Here is a 25,287-nt window from a genome sequence, read left to right on the forward strand (position 1 = left end):
CTGGGATGAAGCCTACTTGATCGTAATGGATAATTTTTCTAATGTGTTCTTGGATTCGGTTTGCCAGTATTTTATTGAGAATTTTTGGGTCAATGTTCATGAGTGAGATTGGCCTGTAATTCTCTTTCTTGGTTGAGTCTTTGTGTGGTTTAGGTATCAGGGTAACTGTAGCTTCATAGAAGGAATTTGGCAGTGACTCTTGTGTTTCTATATTATGAAATACCTTAAGGAGTATAGGTATTAGGTCTTCTTGGAAGTTCTGGTAGAATTCCGCATTGAAACCATCTGGTCCTGGGCTCTTTTTGGTAGGGAGGTTTCTGATAACAGTTTCTAATTCTTCGCTACTAACAGGACTATTTAGAGTATTTATCTGGTCCTGGTTTAACTTTGGTATATGGTATTTATCTAAAAAACTGTCCATTTCTTTTACATTTTCCAATTTTGTGGCATACAGGCTTTTGTAGTAAGATCTAATGATTCTCTGAATTTCCTCTGTGTCTGTGGTTATGTCCCCCTTTTCATTTCTGATCTTATTAATTTGTGTGTTCTCTCTCTGCCGTTTGATTAGTTTGGCTAGGGGTTTGTCAATCTTGTTGATTTTCTCCAAGAACCAGCTTCTTGTTTCATTGATTCTTTGGATTGTTTTCTGTGTTTCTATTTTGTTGATTTCTGCCCTCAGTTTGATTATTTCCAGTCTTCTACTTCTCCTAGGTGAGTCTGCTTCTTTTTTTTCCAGAGCTTTCAGGTGTGCTGTTAAGTCACCAATGAGTGCTTTCTCCGTTTTCTTTAAGTGGGCACTTAGTGCTATGAACTTTCCTCTTAGCACTGCTTTCATTGTGTCCCATAGGTTTGAGTATGTTGTGTCTTTGTTTTCATTAAATTCAAGAAAGACTTTAATTTCTTTCTTTATTTCTTCCTTGACCCAGGTGTGGGTCAGTAGTTGACTGTTCAGTTTCCATGAGTTTGTGGGTTTTCTGGGGGTAGCATTGTTGTTGAATTCTAATTTTAATCCATGGTGATCCGATAAGACACAAGTGGTTACTAATATTTTTTTGTAACTGTGGAAGTTTGCTTTGTTACCAAGTATATGGTCAATTTTCGAAAAGGTTCCATGAGCCGCAGAGAAGAAGGTATATTCTTTCCTATTTGGGTGGAATGTTTTATAGATGTCTGTTAAGTCCATTTGGTTCATTACCTCCATTAAGTCTTTCAATTCTCTGTTAGGTTTCTGTCTGATTGACCTGTCCATTGGTGAGAGAGGAGTGTTGAAGTCTCCAACTATTAGTGTGTGTGGTTTGATGGCTGCCTTGAGTTCTAGAAGTGTTTCTTTTACATAAGTGGGAGCTTTTAAATTAGGGGCATAGATATTCAGGATTGAGACTTCATTCTGATGGATTTTTCCTGTTATGAGTATAAAGTGTCCCTTCTGATTGATTTTAGTTTGAAGTCAACTTTGTTGGAAATTAGTATGGCCACACCCGCTTGTTTCTTAGGGCCATTTGCTTGATAAACCTTTTCCCAACCCTTTACTCTGAGTAGGTGTCTGTCTTTGTGGTTGAGGTGTGTTTCTTGTAAACAGCAAAATGTTGGATTCTGTTTTCGTATCCAATCTCTTAGCCTGTGCCTTTTTATAGGTGAATTGAGTCCATTGATATTAAGTGATATTAATGACCAGTGGTTGTTAACTTAAGTCATTTTTAGTAGTAGAGTTTGTGTGTTTCCCTTCTTCTAGTTGTGCTGGTGAAGGATCGCTAGATGCCTGAGTTATTCTGGGCGTTGTTGGACTCCTTGGTTTGTGATTTTCCTTCTATTACTTTCTGCAAGGCTGGATTTGTGGCTGCGTATTGTTTAAATCTGTTTTTGTCCTGGAATATCTTGTTTTCTCCATCAATGGTGAATGCAAGCTTTGCTGGGTATAGTAGTCTAGGCTTGCATCCATGTTCCCTTAGTGTCTGTAGCACATCTATCCAAGCTCTTCTGGCTTTCATGGTTTCCATTGAGAAATCAGGTGTAATTCTGATAGGTTTCCCTTTATATGTTACTTGACCTTTTTCCTTTGCAGCTCTTAATATCTGTTCTTTATTCTGTATGTTTTGTGTTTTGATTATTATATGGCGTGGGGATGCTTTCTTTTGATCCAGTCTATTTGGTGTTCTGTAGGCTTCTTGTACCTTCATAGGAACCTCCTTCTTTAGGTTGGGGAAGTTTTCTTCTATAATTTTGTTGAATATGTTTTCTGGGCCTTTGAGTTGTAATTCTTCTCCTTCTTCTACCCCAATTATTCTTAGGTTTGGTCTTTTCATGGTGTCCCAGATTTCCTGAATGTTTTGTGTTAAGAATTTGTTAGATTTGTTTAGTTCTTTAATCTGTGAGTTTATTTCCTCTATAGTATCTTCAGAGACCGAGATTCTTTCTTCCATCTCTTGTATTCGGTTGGAAATACTTGTCTCTGAAGTTTCTGTTCGTTTACTCAGAGTTTCCATTTCCAGTCGTCCCTCAGATTGTGTTTTCTTCAATACCTCCATTTCATTTATCAGGTCTTGTACTGTTTCCCTTACCTGTTTGATTGCTTTTTTCTTGTTTTTCTTGGGTATCTTTGAGAGATTTATTTATTTCGTCTACCTTTTTGTTTGTCAACTCCATTTCTTTATGGCAGTTTTTTACCTCCTGTTTAAGGTCCTCTATTATTTTCATAAAGTACTGTTTAAGGTCGGATTCTTCTATATCTTCTGGGGTAGGGTGTTCAATTCTTGTTGTTTCGGGATGTCTGGATTGTGGTGATGTCATGTTGCCTTTCATGTTGTTGGAGGAGCTCCTGCATTGGCGCCTGCCCATCTCTTCCTGGAGGCCAGAGTCTGATTCCTCTGGGTAGATGGCCCCAAAGAATGATGGATCCTCTGGCAGACTGTCAGGTCCCCTTGCAGGCCAAGCAGCTCTCAGACAAAGGCCTACCTTGCCCCGGGCAGTCAAATGAAGGAGGGGACCTCCCACCGGCCTGGGTGCACTCAATTCCAGGTCCCCAGAGCCCAAACAGGCTGATCTGTGGGATTTTGTGGCCCCAAAGACGGGAGGATGAGGCAGGGGGAGGGGGGGAGGATTCTGGGTGCAAGCTGGGAAGGGACAGGGAGAGAGAGGCAGTCTCCGGGGAGAATAACCCCTGCAGGAAGAGCAGGAAGTGTGCTGGTGGCAGGGGGAGTTGTGGAGTGTCCGTGGTCCCTCTCCGGGCAGCTGCGGCGGTTCGGGCACTCACTCCTCACTCACCCCAAAGAATGATGGATCCTCTGGCAGACTGTCAGGTCCCCTTCTCTCCAGATTTTTTAAAAGCGATGACAGAGTATTGCTAAGGGGTATGTTGGTGGGGTGAAGGGGAGGTTGTGCCTCGATCTCAACCAGCCCCCAGTCGCCCCAGCCTCGAAAACAAGCCCCCTCACCTTGCCCAGCTCCCAGTTTTGCTGGGTCAGTGACTAGCTCTAGAGGGCGCTGCAGTGCTGCATGGAGAGGGTAGGGCCTGTGAATGAGGACAGACCTTGGACACTCTTCCCCACACTCCAATTCTCCACCCAGTCTCGGGGCCACTCTGCAAGTGCTGGAGTAGGAAGCCCCAGGTGGTGATGACCTCCTCCAACTGACCTCAAGGCAAGATCACAGAATCAAGATATTTGGGGGAAGCTACAGGAAGCTTGAAGTGGGCTCAGGTGGAGTTAAGACACAGAGAAAGTTGACTCCAGGGTTGCTTTGAAAGGGACTGGACAAGGGCCATAGAGGCTGATGGCTGACCCACTGATCTTTTAAGAAAAAGCCCCCTGAGGCTGCAGGTAGAACCTCTTTACCTCTTGAGTGTAGCACAGGGCCGTAGGGACTCCATGCAATAGAAAGAAGCCTAGGGGAACCCAGCTTAAGGGTGGTTCTTCAGATGCCTCTGAGGGTTTCTCAGGCTGATTGTCTCCTTGTGTTTGCTCTCAACGACTTGAGAAACCTTTTTAACAAATCTGGTATTTTCTGATACATGGTTGAAAACTATACAGATAGATATTACGGAATTGAGAATAAAGAAAGGACAGCCATTGTGATTCTGAATTCATTGGGAGCGCCCCTGTCTGCAACTAGCTTCAACAAATACTTGAAATTCTGACATGCTGTCTACTCCATCCATGCTTTCATGCTCACACCACCTCAGGTTTTAAATTCTCTTCTTTGGACCTTGTTATGTTGTCCTTATATTAAATCCTCAGACTGCCAGTTTTCATGTTTCTGGGTGCTTGGCTTTTGGCTTTAATGAGAGTCAGCTCAACCAGGCAGCTTGCCATGTTGGAGTTCCCCAGAGCTGAGAGGAGGAGAAATTTGCTAATTTGAAACCCTTGACATTCAAATAGTGTGGAAGTGGGTTTGGACATGTAACCTTCACCAACACAGAAACAATATAAGGAAGTAGATTATAGAAAGACACAGTGGCGTCGATGCAAAAAGTACGCAGAACACCTAATAGAGCAGACCAGAGAAGAAGCTCCTCCAATAACATGAAAGGCAACATGACATCACCAGAATCCAGACATCCTGAAACAACAAGAATTGAACACCCTACCCCAGAAGATATAGAAGAAACCGACCTTAAACAGTACTTTATGAAAATATTAGAGGACCTTAAACAGGAGGTAAAAAACTGTCATAAAGAAATGGAGATGACAAACAAAAAAGTAGACGAAATAAATAAATCTCTCAAAGATACCCAAGAAAAACAAGAAAAAGCAATCAAACAGGTAAGGGAAACAGTACAAGACCTGATAAATGAAATGGAGGTAATGAAGAAAACACAAGCTGAGGGAAGACTGGAAATGGAAACTCTGAGTAAACGAACAGAAACTTCAAAGACAAGTATTTCCAACCGAATGCAAGAGATGGAAGAAAGAATCTCGGACTCTGAAGATACTATAGAGGAAATAAATTCACAGATTAAAGAACTAAACAAATCTAACAAAGTCTTAACACAAAACATCCAGGAAATCTGGGACACCATGAAAAGACCAAACCTAAGAATAATTGGGGTAGAAGAAGGAGAAGAATTACAACTCAAAGGCCCAGAAAACATATTCAACAAAATTATAGAAGAAAACTTCCCCAACCTAAAGAAGGATGTTCATATGAAGGTACAAGAAGCCTACAGAACACCAAATAGACTGGATCAAAAGAAATCATCCCCACGCCATATAATAATCAAAACACAAAACATACAGAATAAAGAACAGATATTAAGAGCTGCAAAGGAAAAAGGTCAAGTAACATATAAAGGGAAACCTATCAGAATTACACCTGATTTCTCAATGGAAACCATGAAAGCCAGAAGAGCTTGGATAGATGTGCTACAGACACTAAGGGAACATGGATGCAAGCCTAGACTACTATACCCAGCAAAGCTTGCATTCACCATTGATGGAGAAAACAAGATATTCCAGGACAAAAACAGATTTAAACAATACGTAGCCACAAATCCAGCCTTGCAGAACGTAATAGAAGGAAAATCACAAACCAAGGAGTCCAACTACGCCCACAGTAACTCAGGCATCTAGCGACCCTTCACCAGCACAACTAGAAGAAGGGAAACACCCAAACTCTACTACAAAAAAATGACCGGAGTTAACAACCACTGGTCATTAATATCACTTAATATCAATGGACTCAATTCACCTCTAAAAAGGCACAGGCTAAGAGATTGGATACAAAAACAGGATCCAACATTCTGCTGTTTACAAGAAACACACCTCAACCACAAAGACAGACATCTACTCAGAGTAAAGGGTTGGGAAAATGTTTATCATGAATTTTGCATGCAAATGGATGGAAATAGAAAACACTATTCTGAGTGAGGTAACCCAGATCCAAAAAGATGAACATGGGATGTACTCACTCATAATCAGTTTCTAGCCATAATTAAAGGACATCAAGCCTATAATTTGGGATCCTTGAGAAGATAATAAGAAGGTGAACCCAAAAAGAAAAGATATAGTAATCCTCCTGGATATTGGAAGTAGACACGATCGCCAGGCAAAAATTGGGAACTTGAGGGTGGGGTGAGACGTGGCCAAGGTAAGATGTGGAGAGAAAAGCATGAAGAGGAGAATGGAGGGAGCTCGGAGGAATGGGATGCTTGGGATACAGGAAGGGTGGATATGGGAGCAGGGAAGCATATATCTTAATTTAGGGAGCCATCTGAGGGTTGTCAAGAGACTTGACCCTAGAGGGGTTCCCAGGTTTCTAGGGAGACGCCCCCAGTTAGTTCTTTGTGCAACTGAGGAGAGGGAGCCTGAAAAGGCCAGTTCCTATAGCCATACTGATGAATTTGTTGCATATCACCATAGAACCTCCACCTGGCAAGAGATGAAGAAAATGACTGAGCCCCACATTGGAGCACTGGACTGAGCTCCCAAGGTCCTGATGAGGAGCAGAAAGAGAAAGAACATGAGAAAGAAAGTCAGAACCGTGAGGGAACCTCCACCTGGCGATAGATGAAGAAAATGACTGAGCCCCACATTGGAGCACTGGACTGAGCTCCCAAGGTCCTGATGAGGAGCAGAAGGAGAGAGAACATGAGAAAGAAAGTCAGGACCGTGAGGGGTGGGTTCACCCATGGAGACGGTGGGACAGAACTAATGGGAGATCACCAACTCCAGTTGGAATGGGACTGATGGAACATGCGACCAAACCGGACTCTCTGAATGTGGCCAACAGTGGGGGCTGACTAAGAAGCAAAGGACAATGGCGCTGGGCTCTGATTCTCCTGCATGGACGGGCTCTGTGGGAGCCTTCTCAGCTTGGTCGATCACCTTCCTGGACCTGGGGGGAGTTGGAAGGACCTTGGTCTTAACATAGAGTAGGGAACCCTGATGGCTCCTTGGCCTGGAGAGGGAGGGAGGGGGGTATGGATGGAGGGGAGGGGAGGGAAGGGGAAGGAGGAGGAGAGGAGATGGAAATTTTAAATATAAAAAAATAAACCATGGGTTTTGGGGCCACAAAATTTCACAGCTCAGCCTGTTTGGGCGCCAGGGACCTGGAATTGAGTGCACCAGGCCAGTGGGAGGTCCCCTCCTTCTTTCATTAGCCTGCTTGCAGCAAGGTAGGCCCTTTGTCAGCGAGCTGCTTGGCCTGCAAGGAGACCTGACAGTCGGCCAGAGGATCCATCATTCATTGGGGTGAGTGAAGAGTGAGTGCCTGAACCGCGACAGCAGCCCGGAGAGGGACCACCGACATTCCTCAATTCTCCCCCCCACCCGCACACTTCCTGTTCTTCCTGCAGGGGTTATTCTCCCCAGATACTGCCTCTCTCTTCCTGTCCCTTCCCAGCTTGCACCCAGAATCTTCCCCCCTCCCCCTGCCTCATCCTCCCGTCTTTGGGGCCACAAAATCCCACAGCTCAGCCTGTTTGGGTGCGGGGGACCTGGAATTGAATGCACCCTGGCCAGTGGGAGGTCCCCTCCTTCATTAGCCTGCCTGCAGCGAGGTAGGCCCTTTGTCAGTGAGCTGCTTGGCCTGCAAGGAGACCTGACAGTCTGCCAGAGGATCCATCATTCATTGGGGTGAGTGAATTGAATTCTTTGGGGTGAATTGAACTTCTAAAAAAAAGTCCCAAAGGGGACTATTCAGTGGAAGAAATGGGCAGGCGCCAATGCAAGAATTCCTCCAACAATTTGAAAAACAACATGAAAGCACCAGAACCCAGCGAACTTATAACAGGAGGGCTTGAACACACTAATCAAGAAGAAGTAGAAAAATTGACTTTATGAAAGTAATAGAGTCCCATAAACAGGAGGTGAAAAACTCCCTTAAGGAAATGGACAAGAAGAATAACAAAAAGTTTGAAAAATTGAGTAAATCCATAAATGATATCCTAGGAAACCAAGAAAAAACAATCAAACAGATAATGGAAACAGTGCAAGACTTGAAAACTGAAATGGAGGCAAGGAAGAAAACACAACCCGAGGGCCAACTGGATTTGGAAAATCTATGTAAACAAACAGAGACTACAGAAACAAGCATAACCAACAGAATACAAGAGATAGAAGAAAGAATCTCAGATTCTGAAGATACCTTAGAGAAAATAAATGCACTGATCAAAGAAAACAGCAAATCCAACAAATTCTCATCACAAAACATTCAGGAAATCTGGGACACAATAAAAAGACCAAATCTATGAATAATAGGCGTAGAAGAAGGAGAAGAAATACAGCTCAATGGTCCAGAATATATATTTAATAAAATTATAGAAGAAAACTTCCCAAACCTAAAGAAAGATATTCCTATTAAGGTTCAAGAAGCTTACAGAACACCAAATAGACTGGATCAAAAAAAAAATCCCCTCACCATATTATAATCAAAACACAAAACATACAGAATAAAGAAAGAATATTAAGAGCTGCAAAGGAAAAAGGTCAAGTAACATATAAAGGTAAACCTATCAGACTAACACCTGACTTCTCTATGGAAACCATGAAAGCCAGAAGGTCCTGGATAGATGTTTTGCAGAAACTAAGAGACCATGGATGCAAGCCCAGAATACTATACCCAGCCAAGCTTTCATTCACTATAAATGGAGAAATCAAAATATTCCAGGATAAAAACAAATTTAAACAATACATAGCCACAAATCCAGCCTTACAGAAAGTAATAGAAGGAAATTCACAAACAAAGAAGTCCAGCATTGCCCAAAATAACTCAGACATCTAGCGACCCTTCACCAGCACATCTCAAAGAAAGGAAACACACAATCTCTACTACCAAATAAAAAATGACAACCGGAGTTAACATCCACTGGTCATTAATATCACTTAATATCAATGGACTCAATTCACCTATAAAAAGGCACAGGCTAAGAGATTGGATACGAAAACAGGATCCAACATTCTGCTGTTTACAAGAAACACACCTCAACCACAAAGACAGACATCTACTCAGAGTAAAGGGTTGGGAAAAGGTTTATCAAGCAAATGGACCTAAGAAACAAGGCGGTGTGGCCATACTAATTTCTAACAAAGTTGACTTCAAACTAAAATCAATCAGAAGAGATGGAAAGGGACACTTTATACTCATTACAGGAAAAATCTATCAGAATGAAGTTTCAATCCTGAATATCTATGCCCCTAATATAAAAGCACCCACTTATATAAAAGAAACATTACTAGAACTCAAGGCAGCCATCAAACCAAACACACTGATAGTGGGAGACTTCAACACTCCTCTTTCACCAATGGACAGGTAAATTCGACAGAAACCTAACAGAGAATTAAGAGACTTAATAGAGGTAATGAACCAAATGGACTTAACAGACATCTATAGAACATTCCATCCAAACAGGAAAGAATATACCTTCTTCTCTGCGGCTCATGGAACCTTTTCGAAAATTGACCACATACTCGGTAACAAAGCAAACTTCCACAGTTACAAAAACATATTAGTAACCACCTGCATCTTATCGGATCACCATGGATTAAAATTAGAATTCATCAACAATGCTACCCCCAGAAAGCCTACAAACTCATGGAAACTGAACAGTCAACTACTGAACCACACCTGGGTCAAGGAAGAAATAAAGAAATTAAAGTCTTTCTTGAATTTAATGAAAATCAAGACACAACATACTCAAACTTATGGGACACTATGAAAGCAGTGGTAAGAGGAAAATTCATAGCACTAAGTGCCCACTTAAAAAAAAACGGAGAAAGCACACATTGGAGACTTAACAGCACACCTGAAAGCTTTAGAAAAGAAAGAAGCAGACTCACCTAGGAGGAGTAGAAGACTGGAAATTATCAAACTGAGGTCAGAAATCAACAAAATAGAAACACAGAAAACAATCCAAAGAATCAATGAAACAAGAAGCTGGTTCTTGGAGAAAATCAACAAGATTGACAAACCCCTAGCCAAACTAATCAAACGGCAGAGAGAGAACACACAAATTAATAAGATCAGAAATGAAAAAGGGGACATAACCACAGACACAGAGGAAATTCAGAGAATCATTAGATCTTACTACAAAAGCCTGTATGTCACAAAATTGGAAAATGTAAAAGAAATGGACACTTTCTTAGGTAAGTACCATATACCAAAGTTAAACCAGGACCAGGTAAATGCTCTAAATAGTCCTGTTAGTCGCAAAGAATTAGAAACTGTTATCAGAAACCTCCCTACCAAAAAGAGCCCAGGACCTGATGGGTTCAATGCAGAATTCTACCAGAACTTCCAAGAAGACCTAATACTTATACTCCTTAAGGTATTTCATAATATAGAAACAAAACAGTCATTGACAAATTCTTTTTATGAAGCTACAATTACCCTGATACCTAAACCACACAAAGACTCAACCAAGAAAGAGAATTACAGGCCAATCTCACTCATGAACATTGACGCAAAAATTCTCAATAAAATACTGGCAAACAGAATCCAAGAACACATTAGAAAAATTATCCACTATGATCAAGTAGGCTTCATCCCAGAGATGCAGGGCTGGTTCAACATACAAAAATCTATCAATGTAATCCATCATATAAATAAACTGAAGGAAAAAACCATATGATCATCTCATTAGATGCTGAAAAAGCATTTGACAAAATTCAGCACCCCTTTATGATAAAGGTTTTGGAGAGATTAGGGATACAGGGGTCATTCCTAAATATAATAAAGGCTATTTACAGCAAGCCGACAGCTAACATCAAATTAAATGGAGAGAAACTCAAGGCCATCCCACTAAATTCAGGAACATGACAAGGCTGACCACTCTCTCCTTATCTCTTCAATATAGTGCTTGAAGTTCTAGCAATAGCAATAAGACAAAACAAGGGGATCAAGGGGATTCGAATTGGAAAGGAAGAAGTTAAACTTTCATTATTTGCAGATGATATGATAGTGTACATAAGCGACCCGAAAAATTCCACCAAAGAACTCCTAAAGCTGATAAACTCCTTTAGTATCGTGGCAGGATACAAGATCAACTCCAAAAAATCAGTCACCCTCCTATATACAAAGGATAAGGAAGCAGAGAAAGAAATCAGAGAAGCATCACCTTTCACGATAGCCACAAATAGCATAAAATATTTTGGGGTAACTCTAACCAAGGAAGTGAAAGACCTATTTGACAAGAACTTTAAGTCTTTGAAGAAAGAAATTGAAGAGGATACCAGAAAATGGAGGGATCTCCCTTGCTCTTGGATTGGGAGGATCAACATAGTAAAAATGGCAATACTACCAAAGGCCATCTATAGATTTAATGCAATCCCCTTAAAGATCCCATCAAAATTCTTCACAGATCTTGAGAGGACAATAATCAACTTTATATGGAAGAACAAGAAACCCAGGATAGCCAAAACAATCTTATACAGTAAAGGAACTTCTGGAGGCATTACCATCCCTGACTTCAAACTCTATTACAGAGCTACAGTATTGAAAACAGCTTGGTATTGGCATAAAAATAGAGAAATTGACCAATGGAATCGAATAGAAGACCCAGATCTTAACCCAGAAACCTATGAACACCTGATTTTTGATAAAGGAACTAAAAGCACACAATGGAAGAAAGAAAGCATCTTCAACAAATGGTGCTGCCATAACTGGATGTCAACCTGTAGAAGAATGAAAGTAGATCCGTGTCTATCACCATGCACAAAACTCAAGTCCAAATGGATTAAAGACCTCAATATCAATCTGAACACACTGAACCTGTTAGAGGAGAAAGTGGGAAGTACTCTACAACATTTGGGCACAGGAGACCGCTTCCTACGTATAGCCCCAGCAGCACAGACATTAAGGGCAACATTGAATAAATGGGACCTCCTGAAGCTGAGCAGCTTCTGTAAAGCAAAGGACACTGTCACTAAGACACAAAGGCAGCCTACTGACTGGGAAAAGATCTTCACCAACCCCGCAACAGACAAAGGTCTGATCTCCAAAATATATAAGGAACTCAAGAGACTAGACTTTAAAATGCTAATGAACCCAATTAAAAAATGGGGCACTGAACTGAACAGAGAATTCTCAAAAGAAGAAGTTCGAATGGCCAAAAAACACTTAAGGGCATGCTCAACCTCCTTAGCAATCAGGGAAATACAAATCAAAACAATGTTGAGATACCATCTTACACCTGTCAGAATGGCTAAAATCAAAAACACCAATGATAGCCTTTGCTGGAGAGGATGTGGAGTAAGGGGTACACTCATCCATTGCTGGTGGGAATGCACACTTGTGCAACCGCTTTGGAAAGCAGTGTGGAGGTACTCAGGAAATTTGGGATCAACCTACCCCAGGACCTAGCAATCCCACTCTTGGGAATTTACCCAAGAGATGCCCAATCATATTACAAAAGCATTTGTTCAACTATGTTTATAGCAGCATTATTTGTAATAGCCAGAACCTGGAAACAACCTAGATGTCCTTCAGGGGAAGAATGGATGAAGAAAGTGTGGAATATATACATATTAGAGTACTACTCGGCGGTAAAAAAAACAATGACACCTTGAATTTTGCATGCAAATGGATGGAAATAGAAAACACCATCCTGAGTGAGGTAACCCTGGCCCAAAAAGATGAACATGGGATGTACTCACTCATAATTGGTTTCTATCCATAAATAAAGGACATTGAGCCTATAATCCGTAAAAAATCCTAGAGAAGCTATATAAGAAGGTGAACCCAAAGAAAAACATATAGTTATCCTCCTGGATACTGGAAGTAGACAAGATTTCCGAACAAAAAATGGGAACATGGGGGTGGGGTGGGATGGGGGGAGGGGGGATGGGGAGAGAAAAGTGTGAAGTGGAGGATGGGAAGAGCTTGGGGGAATAGGATAGTTGGGATATAGGAAGTGTGGATATGGGAACAAGGAATTATATATCTTAGTTAAGGGAGCCATTCTAGGGTTGGCAGAGACTTGACTCTAGAGGGGTTCCCAGGTGTCCAGGAAGACGCCCCCAGCTAGGTCCTTGGGCAGCTGAGGAGAGGGTGCCAGAAATGTCCAGATCCTATTGCCATACTCATGAATATCTTGCATATCATCATAGAACCTTCACCTGGCATTGGATGGAGAAAATGACAGAGCCCCACATAGGAGCACCGGACTGAGCTCCCAAGGTCCTGATGAGGAGCAAAAGGAGGGAGATCATGAGCAAGGAAGTCAGGACCGTGAGGAGTGTGTTTACCCATTGAGACAGTGGGACAGAGCTAACGGGAGACCACCAAGTCCAGTTGGAATGGGACTGATGGAACAGGGGACCAAACCGGACTCTCTGGATGTGGCTGACGGTGGAGGAGGACTGAGAAACCAAGGACAACGGCAATGAACATGAACTCTACAGCATGGACGGGCTCACTGTGAGCCTTGTCAGTTTGGTTGCTCTCCTTCCTGGACTTAGGGGGAGCTGGGAGGACCTTGGACTTAACATAGTGAAGGGAACCCTGATGGCTCTTTGTCTTGGAGAGGGGTGGAGTGGGGGTATGCGTGGAAGGGAGGGGAGGGAAGGGGGAGGAGGAGGGGAGGAGATGGAAATCTTTAATAAAAAAATGAGAAAAAAAAATAAACTATGGGAAAAAAAAAAGAGTTGCCATGGTCATGATGTTTCTTCCCAGCAACAGAAACTTTAAGACATAAGTCTCATACTCTGTTGGTGAGACATATTTTGTTTCACCTCCTAAAACTTTAATATCCAGTTTTACCTCAATTTGGGTTTTCTTTAGTGATTGTTTCTAATTTCAGACATTGAACTGTTCCGTTCACTTCCTTCCACTGTTTATGCTTTCACAGACTTTAATAGGGGATTGATTGATCTCCTCTTTGCAGTTTTAAGCATATTCACAACAGCTATTTGAAGGCTTGGCTTTACTTCAGCTGTCTTGCTCTTCGGGGCCTACTGTAGGAGAGTTCCTGGGCTCTGGCGGAGGCTTCTTGTTTAGGGTGGTGTGAGTGTGGTTTCTCAGTGGCATCTAGGTTTCTAGATTTGTGGATATCCATGACTGTAGGTGTTGATACCTGGTCTTTGTTGGGTTGAGGGCTCTGTTCCTTGGTTCTGTAACCAGCTCTGGATCTGAGGAAACTGTGGTGACTATGGTTTGTCTGGTAGGGAGTACTTCTGAGTCCCTGCCATATGTGGTTCCTGGGGCTTCCAGGTAGAATGTGTTTCTATATATTAGAGGCTGGCTTAAAGGAATGGGCTTGGACTAGGAGAGTAAAGGTCTGGAAGGGTCTACAAGGAGAAGGAAATGGGTCTGCCACAAGAGTTAACAAAGCCCCCAGAGAGTGAAGTCAGAGAGCAAGCAGTGGTCTTACACAGGGCTGTGAGTGGTCTTACACAGGGCTGGGAATGATACAGCTGTCTTCGAGTCATTTCTGCTCCTGTCAGTAAACTCTCACCCACATTATTGTAGCCCCAATAAAACTCATGTTCACCAAGTTGGACTGAGGTTGTAGCCTCACTTTATCTGTCATGGTTCCTTATCTGGTGTAAACAGATATTTGTTCATAGTTTCACATAAATGTTCACTAAAATGTTACTCCCAGTAATAATCTGATGATCATTGTATTAGACAGGTGTGGTAAGAGGAAAGCCAAGAACTGAGTTTAGGGACATTCACTTCCTTGCTCTGATTAAAAGAATCAAAAGTTCCCATGCAATGTATATTAAAAGTGGGGATTATGACTTATTCACTTTAGTGTTCTCAGGATAGGACCCGGAGTCTTGCATTAATGACTGGATGTGAGAGATATAATTAGCTATTTGGAGAAAGTCCTTTGATAGTGCACCCAGATAGCCCAATGAACTGGGCAGCCTGAATTGAGTCCATGATTTCCTGTATTTTCCTAAAATAGTTACTCCAGAATTTATCAATGAAAATAAATGGAATAATCATCTTAGTCCAGACAGGCTCAGGGTTTGGATCTCCTATTTGCTACTGGTTCTAATCAAAGTAATATAAGGTTGATTAAGTTGTACTGAATGATATTTTGCTTAAACAGTAATAAGAGAAGTGTGGTGGTTTCTAAGAAAAATAGATAAGTGACCAGAGTCTTTCACAGCTTATTTTAGGTAGAAATAATTCTAGATCATTGTACTTTTTGAGTTAAAACCCAGGACTAGAAGGGTATGCCGTAACCTCCAGCCATAAGGGCATTTAGCTTTGTTCTGTGTCCAGTAGACAATGTTCCTCTCTCCAGGTCGACCCTATTCTCATTCCTATTGCTTCACTCGGCCACTCACATTCAAGTGCTCAGAACTGCAGATGTGGGGGTTTCACACTTCAGATCACATCCATGGGAGACACACTGCCAGTGCTTTCTGATTTGGCTTTGGTGATATTAACATGGTCATTCCTGTGCATGAAAGGAAGTTCACAGTAGCATGCTTTCCTATACATAACGTGAATGCATACTGATTGAATTTTCCCTTGTGGATGATGAAGTTTGTCCTGGGAAAAACACGGCCAGCTATACAACTGGGAAAAGCTCCCATGTCCACTATGACCTTTTTTTCAAAAATAAAAACACCCCCAGAAGCAACCATTCTCTCACTTATTTGGCTTCACTTGGAGGCAGACGGTCTGTGTCCTGATGCCTTCCTTATCCAGGAAGTTAGAGTCACAGCTGTGGCAAGAGAACAGCTCCTTCTAACCCTCACCCTCACATGCAGAGCTAAACCATACCTGTGCTCACTCTAGGCTCACTGCGCCCACAGTAGACTTGTTCTAGAACAGTGCACGAGCAAAGTGTTCCTTTTCTGGCTGCCTTCTTGCCTGCACTTCTCAGAAGCGTGTTGTCAATATTAGCAGTTTCCCCTCTGAGAGTTAACACTTTCCTAGCTCTCAATCCCTTTGCTGAATTGTGCTAAGTCGAGTCCACACTATGAGGTTTAGTCTCTTTTTTTCTGACATTGTGTGACAATCTCAATATTTTACAAATAAACAATCCAAGACCACAGGTGCTTAGGAGAATGGCATGGCTAAAGTCAGAAGAGCAGAGCTCTGACTGGAACCCTGAGTTTTCTAAGTCCCCATCTGGTCCTGCTCTGCTGACACCAGCGCCCCATCAGGAACCACTTACACACATTTAACACTTGTCCAGAATGCCTACACTGTGCCACACCCCATGATGAATGCTTTCACCCACGACCTCATTTAACCTTGCATTCACGTCCAAGATTTTATATACTGTATATAAAATACTGTAATTCAGGATAAAAGCTACAAAGTCCCTGTAATCAAGTTTTACCCCAAAATTAATTTAAAGACATGTCTGAATTAGTAGGACATTCAGAGGTTATTCTTCTCTTGCCCTCGTCTCAAGGACTCATTGAGGATTTGAGGGCGCTCCTGGCGGGCATTCTTGTGTAGCCCTGGTGATTTCCCTCTTCCTATTTCCTTTCTTTATGAAAGGCCCCGTGGGTATAGCAGAATCTCAATTCCTGCTCCCCTCCCCTTCCAAGACCCTGTGCTATGGATCTCACCTCAACAACCACCCTTTTCCCTTCCAGTGGTGAGCAAGAGGAAACACAGACACAGGAAGGTCTTGTAAATAGCTTCAATGAAAGAGAGTTACTCTCCTTGGAGCCTGTCTGGAAAACAAAAAACAAAAAACAGCGCCCAGAAAACAGCTTCGGCATTAAGGATTCCTCGAGCACCCAGGACGTTCGCTTTTCGCAGAAGCCTTGGTGCCTGCTTTTCCTTGTTGGCTGGAACCACTGACAGCTTTGGCCACAGCTGGTTTCTGGATGGTTCGTTTTACCAGCCTCTCAGGTTCCTGCCTCTTCTCGTTCCTGGATTTCGAGTTTGACCTGCTCTCATTTTTAGATGGAGACCTGCTGTCTTCTCTTGAAGGTCCTGCTCTGATGTTTTCCGTTGCCCTGGCCCTGGTTTGCATCCTGGCTCCCATATGTGCCTCTTCTCTGGCGTTGGTGCACTCCTGCTCCCTGCTCTGGACACACTCCTGTGTCCTGGTCCTAGCACGAGCCTGTTCCTTGCCCCTGGCACAAGCCTGTTCCTGGGCCCTGGCACACACCTGGTCCATGGCTCTAGACCTTGCTCTTGACCTCCCCCTTGACCTCGCCCTTGCCCTTGCCCTTGACCTGACTCTTGTCCTGACCATTGATCTGGTTATCCTGGACTTTGCCTTCAAAGTCCTAGACTTGTGTCTCCAGAATTCTCTGGCCTTCTTGGCTGCCTTGCGACGCGAGCCGGGTCTGCATGGTCTTGGTGATCGAGATTGGGGTCGGGATCGGGATTGGAGCAGGGTCTTCCTTGAAGAGCGTCGGCCCACCTTTCTCCTAGATTTAGGAGCCTTCCAGACCCTGAAGTAGCCTGTGGCATCGCTGCCACTGACCCGCAGCAGTGTACCTCTCTCAGACCTGGTAGAGTCCCCGTTGTCTCCTTTGATCTTCCGGCGCACTTCATAGCCAGCATTTCCCAGCTCCTTCTTGAGCTCTGCCAGAGTCAGCCGAGGCTGGTCAGCGATCGCCCTGAGCAGTAGCTGGGACACCCTGAGCACCGAGCGCGGGCCCTTCCTGGACGGTGTTCCCGGTGTTCTCTCTGCAGGCTCTTGGATTTGGATCGTAATTTCTGCGCCTTGGGATTCTCCTCTGGGCTGGGCCCCCTCAGCCATGGGCCCCGCTTCCCTACGCGGGGCCCCCTACTTTGATCTGGCCTCAGGACTAACAAAGTATGGAGCTCTGGGGCGCCCACGTCACAAAGGGAGGCCTCCATGCTTGTGACCTGGTGGGAGGGCAGACACAGCTTGCCTGCAGACTGACCTCCTTTGACTTTTATGACTCCCATCCTCACCCGCCCCCTGCCCCCCCCATCCCCCCCAGTTCTTCAGAGCTGCTTTTCTCTTCCCTCCAGGGATTTGATCTGGGTCAGTTCCTGCAGGAGTTCATTATCTTTCTGTAACTGTGCTAACACTCACCCAGGAAAAGAGGAGCTGCTCCCAACCCACACCAAGAAACCAATATGATGTGTGTAAAAAGGAAGAAACAAAAGCTCAGGGCCCCACCCCCACCCTCACTGCCATCTCTGCACTTACTGTCTCAAAGCAACCTGGTTATGCAGTGGAAGGAGCCCAAGGGCAGGAGAGAAAGAAGCTCTTCTGTGGTCTCCCTGCTGTTCAGGTTCTCACTATGGGAAGGTGAGAGGCCTCCTTCCCATAGACAGAATGGCCAGAACTAACCAGGTTTCAAATCCCCAGAAAATACTTTCTTGGATTGCCTATCCACTCTACTTTTTTCCCTGCCTAGACAAACTTTCAAGCTCTTGCTAAAATTCTTTCTCCAAAACTGACGCTCTCTAGGCCAATTGATCCTTCTTAATTACCACAACCACAATTATTTCAGTAATCCTACGCGCTTTTTTGTTTTGTTTTTAATTTGGTATGTAAGGGTACAATGCATGTAGGAAGTTTTAGGAAAGAAAAAAACCTGGATTTTGGTTAGGAGACATAGGTCCATAAACCCAGAATGCTACTCTAACAGAAGATGTGGTGGTCCAACACCTCAAGCTAAAATGCCAACTGAAAACCAAGCCGAAAGCTTCACTATGATGAAATACCTCCTAAGATTTTCTGCTTATGTGTGTTACTTTACTGGCTGTTTTCATGTCATCTTGATACAAGCTAGAGGCATCACAGAGAAAGGAACCTCAGTTGGAGAAATGCCTTGATGAGATCTAGCTGTAAGGATTTTCACAATTAGTGATTGTCTTGGGGTTTCTAGGGCTGTGAAAAGACACCATGACCGTGGAACCTCTTATCAAGGAAATCATTTAATTGGGTGGCTTATGGTTCAAGAGGTTTGGTCCATTATCATCATGGCAGGCCAACATGGTACTACATACATACATGGAGGTATGTAGGCCAACATGGTGCTAGACAAGGAGCTGAGAGTGAAGAAGGAGCTACATCTTGAACCTGCAGGCAACAGGAAGTAGTCTGAGATACTGAGAATAGCTTGAGCATATATAAAACCTCAAAGTCCACCTCCATAGTGACATACTTCCTCCAACAAGGCCATACCTACTCCAACAAAGCCACATCTCCCAGTGATGCCATTCCCTATGAGCTTATAAGGGCCAATTACTTTCAAAATACTATAGAGATCATGGTGGGTGGGGCCATCCCTGGGCTGGTGGTTCTGGGTTCTACATAAAAGCAGACAGAGCAAGCCCTGTGGAGCAAGTCAGTAAGCAGCTCTTCTCCATGGCCTCTGCATCAGCTCCTGCCTCCAGAATCCTGCCCTGTTTGACTTCCTGTTCTGCTTCCCTTCAGTGATGAACAGCAATGCTGAAGTGTAAGACTAATAAACACTTTCCTCCCCAACTTGGTTTTTGGTCATGGTGTTTCATATGAGCAATAGAAATCTTAATTAAGACAGTTACTTTTAATTAATTTTTTGAATTCATCATGAAAGAGGGGTTACATTATGGCATCCTCATATATAATATTCATACATTTTTCTTTTTCATCCCTTTTCCGTAGTGCTCATTTTTTGCCTTCTTCCTGGTTTCTGTTGGAGAGGGCCGCATGTTGGTTCCCAGCCACCCAACTAGTTTAGACTCAAAATAGTCACACAGAAACTGTAGTAATTAAATTACTGCTTGGCCCATTATCTCTAGCTTCTTATTGGCTAACTCATATATATATATATATATATGATTTTACCCATTTCTATTAATCTGTATATTGCCATGTGGCTGTTTCTTACCGGATAATGTTCCCACTGTCTATTTCCAGTGGCTCCATGGCTTCTCTCTAACTCTGCCTTTCTCCTCCCATGCTATAGGCCAAGCCAGTTTCTTTATTCATTACCCAATAAAAGCAACACATAGACAGAAGGATCTCCCACACCATTTCCCCTTTTCTGTTTAAACAAAAAGGAAGGCTTTAACTTTCACATAGTAAAATTACATATATAACAAAACAGTTATCAAGCAAGAATTACAATTACAATATTTATATCTATTTTATCTTTTATCATAACTAAGGAAAACTATAACTATAAATTCTTCAACTCCATCAAAGACTCCAGAAGCATATAATATTATCTACGCAAGCAGGAAGTGCATTGCAAGCAACTTCTAAAATTCTAGAATTGACAGAGACATCTCGCTAACTAGACAGTCACCCAAAGTTCTTCTGTACCATTGGGGCATCCATCTTCAGCCTACAGGCCCATAGTATCCAGCAGACTTTTCCACAAAGCAGGAAATTTCAAAGACAGTTCTGCCTATACTGGCAGTTTGTCCATCACATTTTTTTGTGTCCTGCAGAATGTCTAGCAGACTCTTTCATGAATCAGGAACCCCAAAGGATCATCTCACCTTTAGGCAAGTTTAGCAGTCATTTCTCTGCAGGTCCTCATGTCCAGTTTATCAAGCAGTCTAGGCAAGAGCAGTTTCTTGCCAAATGATCAACCAACTCTATAACGAGCCTCTCCAATGCCCACCATCCTCTTGAAGTAATTGGTGCTACCAGTAACAGATGTTTCTCACTGTCTTAAAAAGTCTTCAGTTTTCAAACATTTTTTTTTCTTTTTTTGGTTTTTCGAGACAGGGTTTCTCTGCAGCTTTTTTAGAGCCTGTCCTGGAACTAGCTCTTGTAGACCAGGCTGGCCTCGAACTCACAGAGATCCGCCTGCCTCTGCCTCCCGAGTGCTGGGATTAAAGGCATGCGCCACCACCACCCGGCAGTTTTCAAACATTTTAATTGCCATATTGTGAAGGTCTCTGAAAGATTTGAAGAATACCTATCTAACTGAAATATATCTCTACACATCTAGAAAATCTAACATGAATACAAGCTTGACTATTATAGATGATTATCTATTAACATATATTTAAATTATACATTACATTTTTAAAATGAACTATACAATCAAAATACCTTAATCACAAGCAGAAATATACATATAACAAGATTGACATTAAATTTGTATCAATAAACCAAGATCTATACCAATGCAAATCTCTATAGCAAACCCCCTTTATTTTTTTTTTCTTTTTTTGGTTTTTCGAGACAGGGTTTCTCTGCAGCTTTTGTAGAGCCTGTCCTGGAACTAGCTCTTGTAGACCAGGCTGGCCTCGAACTCACAGAGATCCGCCTGCCTCTGCCTCCCGAGTGCTGGGATTAAAGGCGTGCGCCACCACCGCCCGGCTCCCCCTTTAAATGTAAAGAAACATTTACAAACAATATTTGGGAATATGGGTGTAGTTTTGTCCAAACTTCTTCCTGATGTTTATTGGGTAAAGTAATTTTTGAAGGTGTTCACGGCAACCTCTCAGGGAGTTGTAGTCTATTAAACCATATTATCCTGCAATGAATTTACAGGTTCTCATCCTCTGTGGAAACCAAAGAAGACCCTCTTTTCTAAAGCAATATATTCTTAGACCCAAATTCTGAAGTCAAGATACCTTTATAATTGTTATTCCCAAATCTGTGGGTCCCCACAAAAGCCAACAAAGGGGACCAAGTCCCATATGTAAACGCAAAGAGCCTTTATTTTAATCAAGTTTACAAACTTGGTCTCTCCGCATATCCAACATATTGGAATATCCAGAAAGCCCCGGGCTCAATTAGAATTTGGTTTTTATAGTAGTAAAGGTGGGAGTAAGGGGTCTCTGAGGTTCAGGACCCCTGATTGGTTGATATTTGTCTAGGGGTGTCTTGATGAAGCATTGCTTGGAATGCCAGGAATTTCCTTTAAATGGTCTGTTCTTGGGTGGGGGTTTGGTAATCTTGGCCTGCCAGGCATTGTCTCAGGGTAAACTATTGAGACTCTAGACTCCATTTAAATTTGTCAGTGGCCAGAGTCCCAGGTGATAATGGTTGGAGGAAGTAAAGAACTTCCTTTCTGCCCAGACTTAGGTTATCATGGCTGGCCCTCACAATAATATAAATGCTGGTTTAGCATAGTAGCCTACACAATGAAATGTCTCTTTGTACTTAGCTCCTTCACAGTCAAAAAATTCAAAGAAGATACAATAATATACATAATCCAGACTTTCTGTGCATATTCCATCTTTAAGTGACTCATTTTTACTTTATTACTTTTTAATATTTATTTTATTATCTTTACTCCTTTAATCTGTGATTGTCTGTACTCTGTCTCTTTAAAGACTTTATTTTGTTTTTAAATCATTTATTTCTTTTTATAACTCTCTATACTCTTTTTTTTCTATCTCCCAAGCCTACGTACATTTATCCAACACTGTGACCCATTTAGAGGTCTTTTAAGTCTGAATCTGTCCTATTATATATCTGTAATTCTTTACTGTCTTGAAGAGCTTTCAAAACAGTAAGCAGCTTGGCTACAGCTGTTCTGGATGCTGGCTCTGTCTCTCTCCACTTTCAAAATGGTGGAGGTACCAGCTCTGGGATCTCCAGGTAGAAGCTGCGCTCAGCACTTTAACTCTGAGAATGAGCATGCAGCACAGAAACCCTTTTTATCTGAGTAATTGCTAAATATGCCATGCAGAGCATATTGTGGCCTGGAAACATCTCTGTGTTTGGTGGCAGAAATTTGCCATGCTCTCCTGCCTGTGCACTCTTAGCATTCCTGTTCCTGCCACCTGCCCAGGTGGGGATGGTGAGCTGCAGGTATGGTCTCAGTTAATTACCCAAGCAGGCATGCAAACACTAAGCCCACAAACCCCATCCAAGTCTCCAGAGCCATTTGTGCTGGTAAACCAGGAAGTTGCTGTTTTGAAACCGTGGCTTTTTTTCCTGCTACCTCTGAATCAGGAAAACCTCTCTTAAAGGAGCTGTGGCAAGCCACCAGCTGAAAAAAAATTCAGCTAAATTTTGTTTTCTTGTGTGTGTGTCTAGAGTTCTTTTCCAAGCCCTCCCGGGTTTTACATGGATTTAGTCCACTGGGTTGGCACACCAATTTGTAATAAGGAGGCCACTTGTTTGTTTCCGGATGTTCAGCCCTGAAATAATTACACAGAAACTGTATTACTTAAATCATTGCTTAGCCCATTAGCTCTTGCTTCTTATTGACTGACTCTTACATATTAATTTAACCCATTTATATCAATCTGTATATCACCACATGGCTGTGGCTTACCAGGTAAAGCTCCCAGTGTCTATCTCTGGCAGCTCCATGGCTTCTCTTTAACTCTGCCTTCTTCCTCCCATTTTATAGGCCAAGCCAGTTTATTCATTAACCAATGAAAGCAACACATAGAAGGACCTCCCACACCAGGTTTCCCTTTCCTCTTCCTGAGGAAAGACTTGAGGAGAACAGAAGGGATGGCATTTTCTTCAGTGTTATGGTCTGCATGTGACTGTTTCCCACAGATTCATATATATTTTTAAATACCTGGTCTCTAGCTAGTGCTGCTATTTTGGGAGAATGTGAAACCTTTGGGATATAAGACCTAGCAGAAAGGATGAAGCTGGGCAGGGGACGGGAGTAGGGCACTGAGGATTCTATAGCCTGATCTTCCTACTCTTTTTGCTTCCTGGTCCTTTGAGACTTGAAAGTTCTTGCCTCATGTTCCCACTGCCATTATTCTGCCATATGTGTAGAAGGAGCTGCGGGCCGCTTCCTGCCACCTGGCTCCCAGGCACCAGCTAGCTTTACCCAAAACAATTACATGGAAACTGTATTCATTTAAACACTGCCTGGCCCATTAGTTTCAGCCTCTTATTGGCTAATTCTCACATCTTGCTTTAACCCATATTTAGTAATCTGTGTAGCACCACGAGGTGGTGGCTTACCGGGAAAGATCTTAACCTGCATCAGTCTCAGAGAGGAGAGGCATGGCATCTGACTCACTTCCCTTCTTCCCAGCATTCTGTTCTGTCTACTCTGCCTATCTAAGTTCTGCCCTATCAAAAAGCCAAGGCAGTTTCTTTATTAACCAATAAAATTAACACATAGACAGATGGCCCTCCTCCATCACATATCTTCCTCACTATGATGCAATATATTTCCCAATTGTTGGCCAAAATAAATACTTCTCCCTTTAAACTGTGTCACGCATTTTCTCACAGCAACAGGAAAAGGAGTCCAGAAAATTAGCCTAAGAGATGGGACTATTGCCCTGAGACACCTGGCCGTGTGGTTTGTAGGCCTTGACAGATTTGCACAATGAATGTGGAAGAGTTAGGAAGCTAGGAAAGCCCTCGCCATTTCAGAGGGAAATCCCACCTCTATTCAGATAGAAGCTAAGAGCCATTCTTGTTTTACATTCTGGCAAAGAGCCTGAATGTGTTCTGCTCATGTCCTGAGAATGAAGTGAGTCTTCGTTTAGGGGTGATGTATTATGGCAATATCTTGTTTGTGCTCTAACAAATAAAGCTTGCCTGAAGATCAGAGAGTAGAGCTAGCCACTAGTTAGCCATAGAGGTTTGGAGGTCTGTACAGACAGACAGGAAGTGACATGGCTGGGCAGAGAGAAGAATATAAGGTGGGAGGAGACATGAGGTTGGCCCTTTTTTAGCTGAGGAGTTAGCAAGGTAAGCGTTGGCTATGGCTTGCTCTTTTCTCTCTCTCTCTCTCTCAGAATGTTCAGCATTTGATGCAGTATCTGGCTCTGGGTTTTTATTATTAAGACCAATTAGAACTCATGCAACACTGTATTAATATGTTTAGTGGAGGGAAGTTCAAGGCAGCACAACAACCAGGTTATGGAGTAGCTATTGTTCAATACCCTTAGCCGTATTTACTGTGACAAAGAGCAGAACCTGGAACAGCATGATGTGAAAAATACATAGTTTGCTAAGAAATGAGAGAAAGTTTAAACTCCTGTAGAAAGGAAATCTTGGCAAAGAGAAAAACTGATCTTCCCCTACTGCTGCTGGGAGTGCTGTGTGGCAGGACCCAGTGCTCTGCCAGCACACAGAGATATCCAGGCGGGCAGGCCTCCATTTACAGACAGCCCTGTAAATAACCCAAGGATTGAAAAAGCGAGCTTAGCCGGGCGTTGGTGGCGCACGCCTTTAATCCCAGCACTTGGGAGGCAGAGGCAGGCGGATCTCTGTGAGTTCGAGGCCAGCCTGGTCTATAAGAGCTAGTTCCAGGACAGGCTCTAAAAAAGCTGCAGAGAAACCCTGTCTCGAAAAACCAAAAAAAGAAAAAAGAAAAAGCGAGCTTGTAACCAGGGAAGATGAGACAGTAAATGAGAGTGTAAGCACTTGGCAGTAAATAGTCTATTTTCTCAGATGTCCTTCTCATCCAGGAGTGTATGCTGACTTGTCTGGCTTGCTGAGACTATCCTTCCAGTGGCCCACAGAAGACTATGGAAGAGGAACCACATTGCTTTCATGAGGGAAAT

General features: G+C 42.8%; 1 protein-coding gene across 1 annotated transcript; it reads right to left on the reverse strand.

Annotated features, from left to right (window-relative positions):
- Positions 1-16,624: 16,624 nt before the first annotated feature.
- Positions 16,625-17,620, reverse strand: LOC119822287 (testis-specific H1 histone-like). Its single transcript, XM_038341346.1, has one exon. It carries the CDS (start codon positions 17,618-17,620, stop codon positions 16,625-16,627), a length of 996 nt encoding a protein of 331 aa, XP_038197274.1.
- Positions 17,621-25,287: the final 7,667 nt, after the last annotated feature.

Source organism: Arvicola amphibius, chromosome 9 (assembly GCF_903992535.2).
Source record: "Arvicola amphibius chromosome 9, mArvAmp1.2, whole genome shotgun sequence".
In the NCBI taxonomy this organism is placed as follows: domain Eukaryota; kingdom Metazoa; phylum Chordata; class Mammalia; order Rodentia; family Cricetidae; genus Arvicola; species Arvicola amphibius.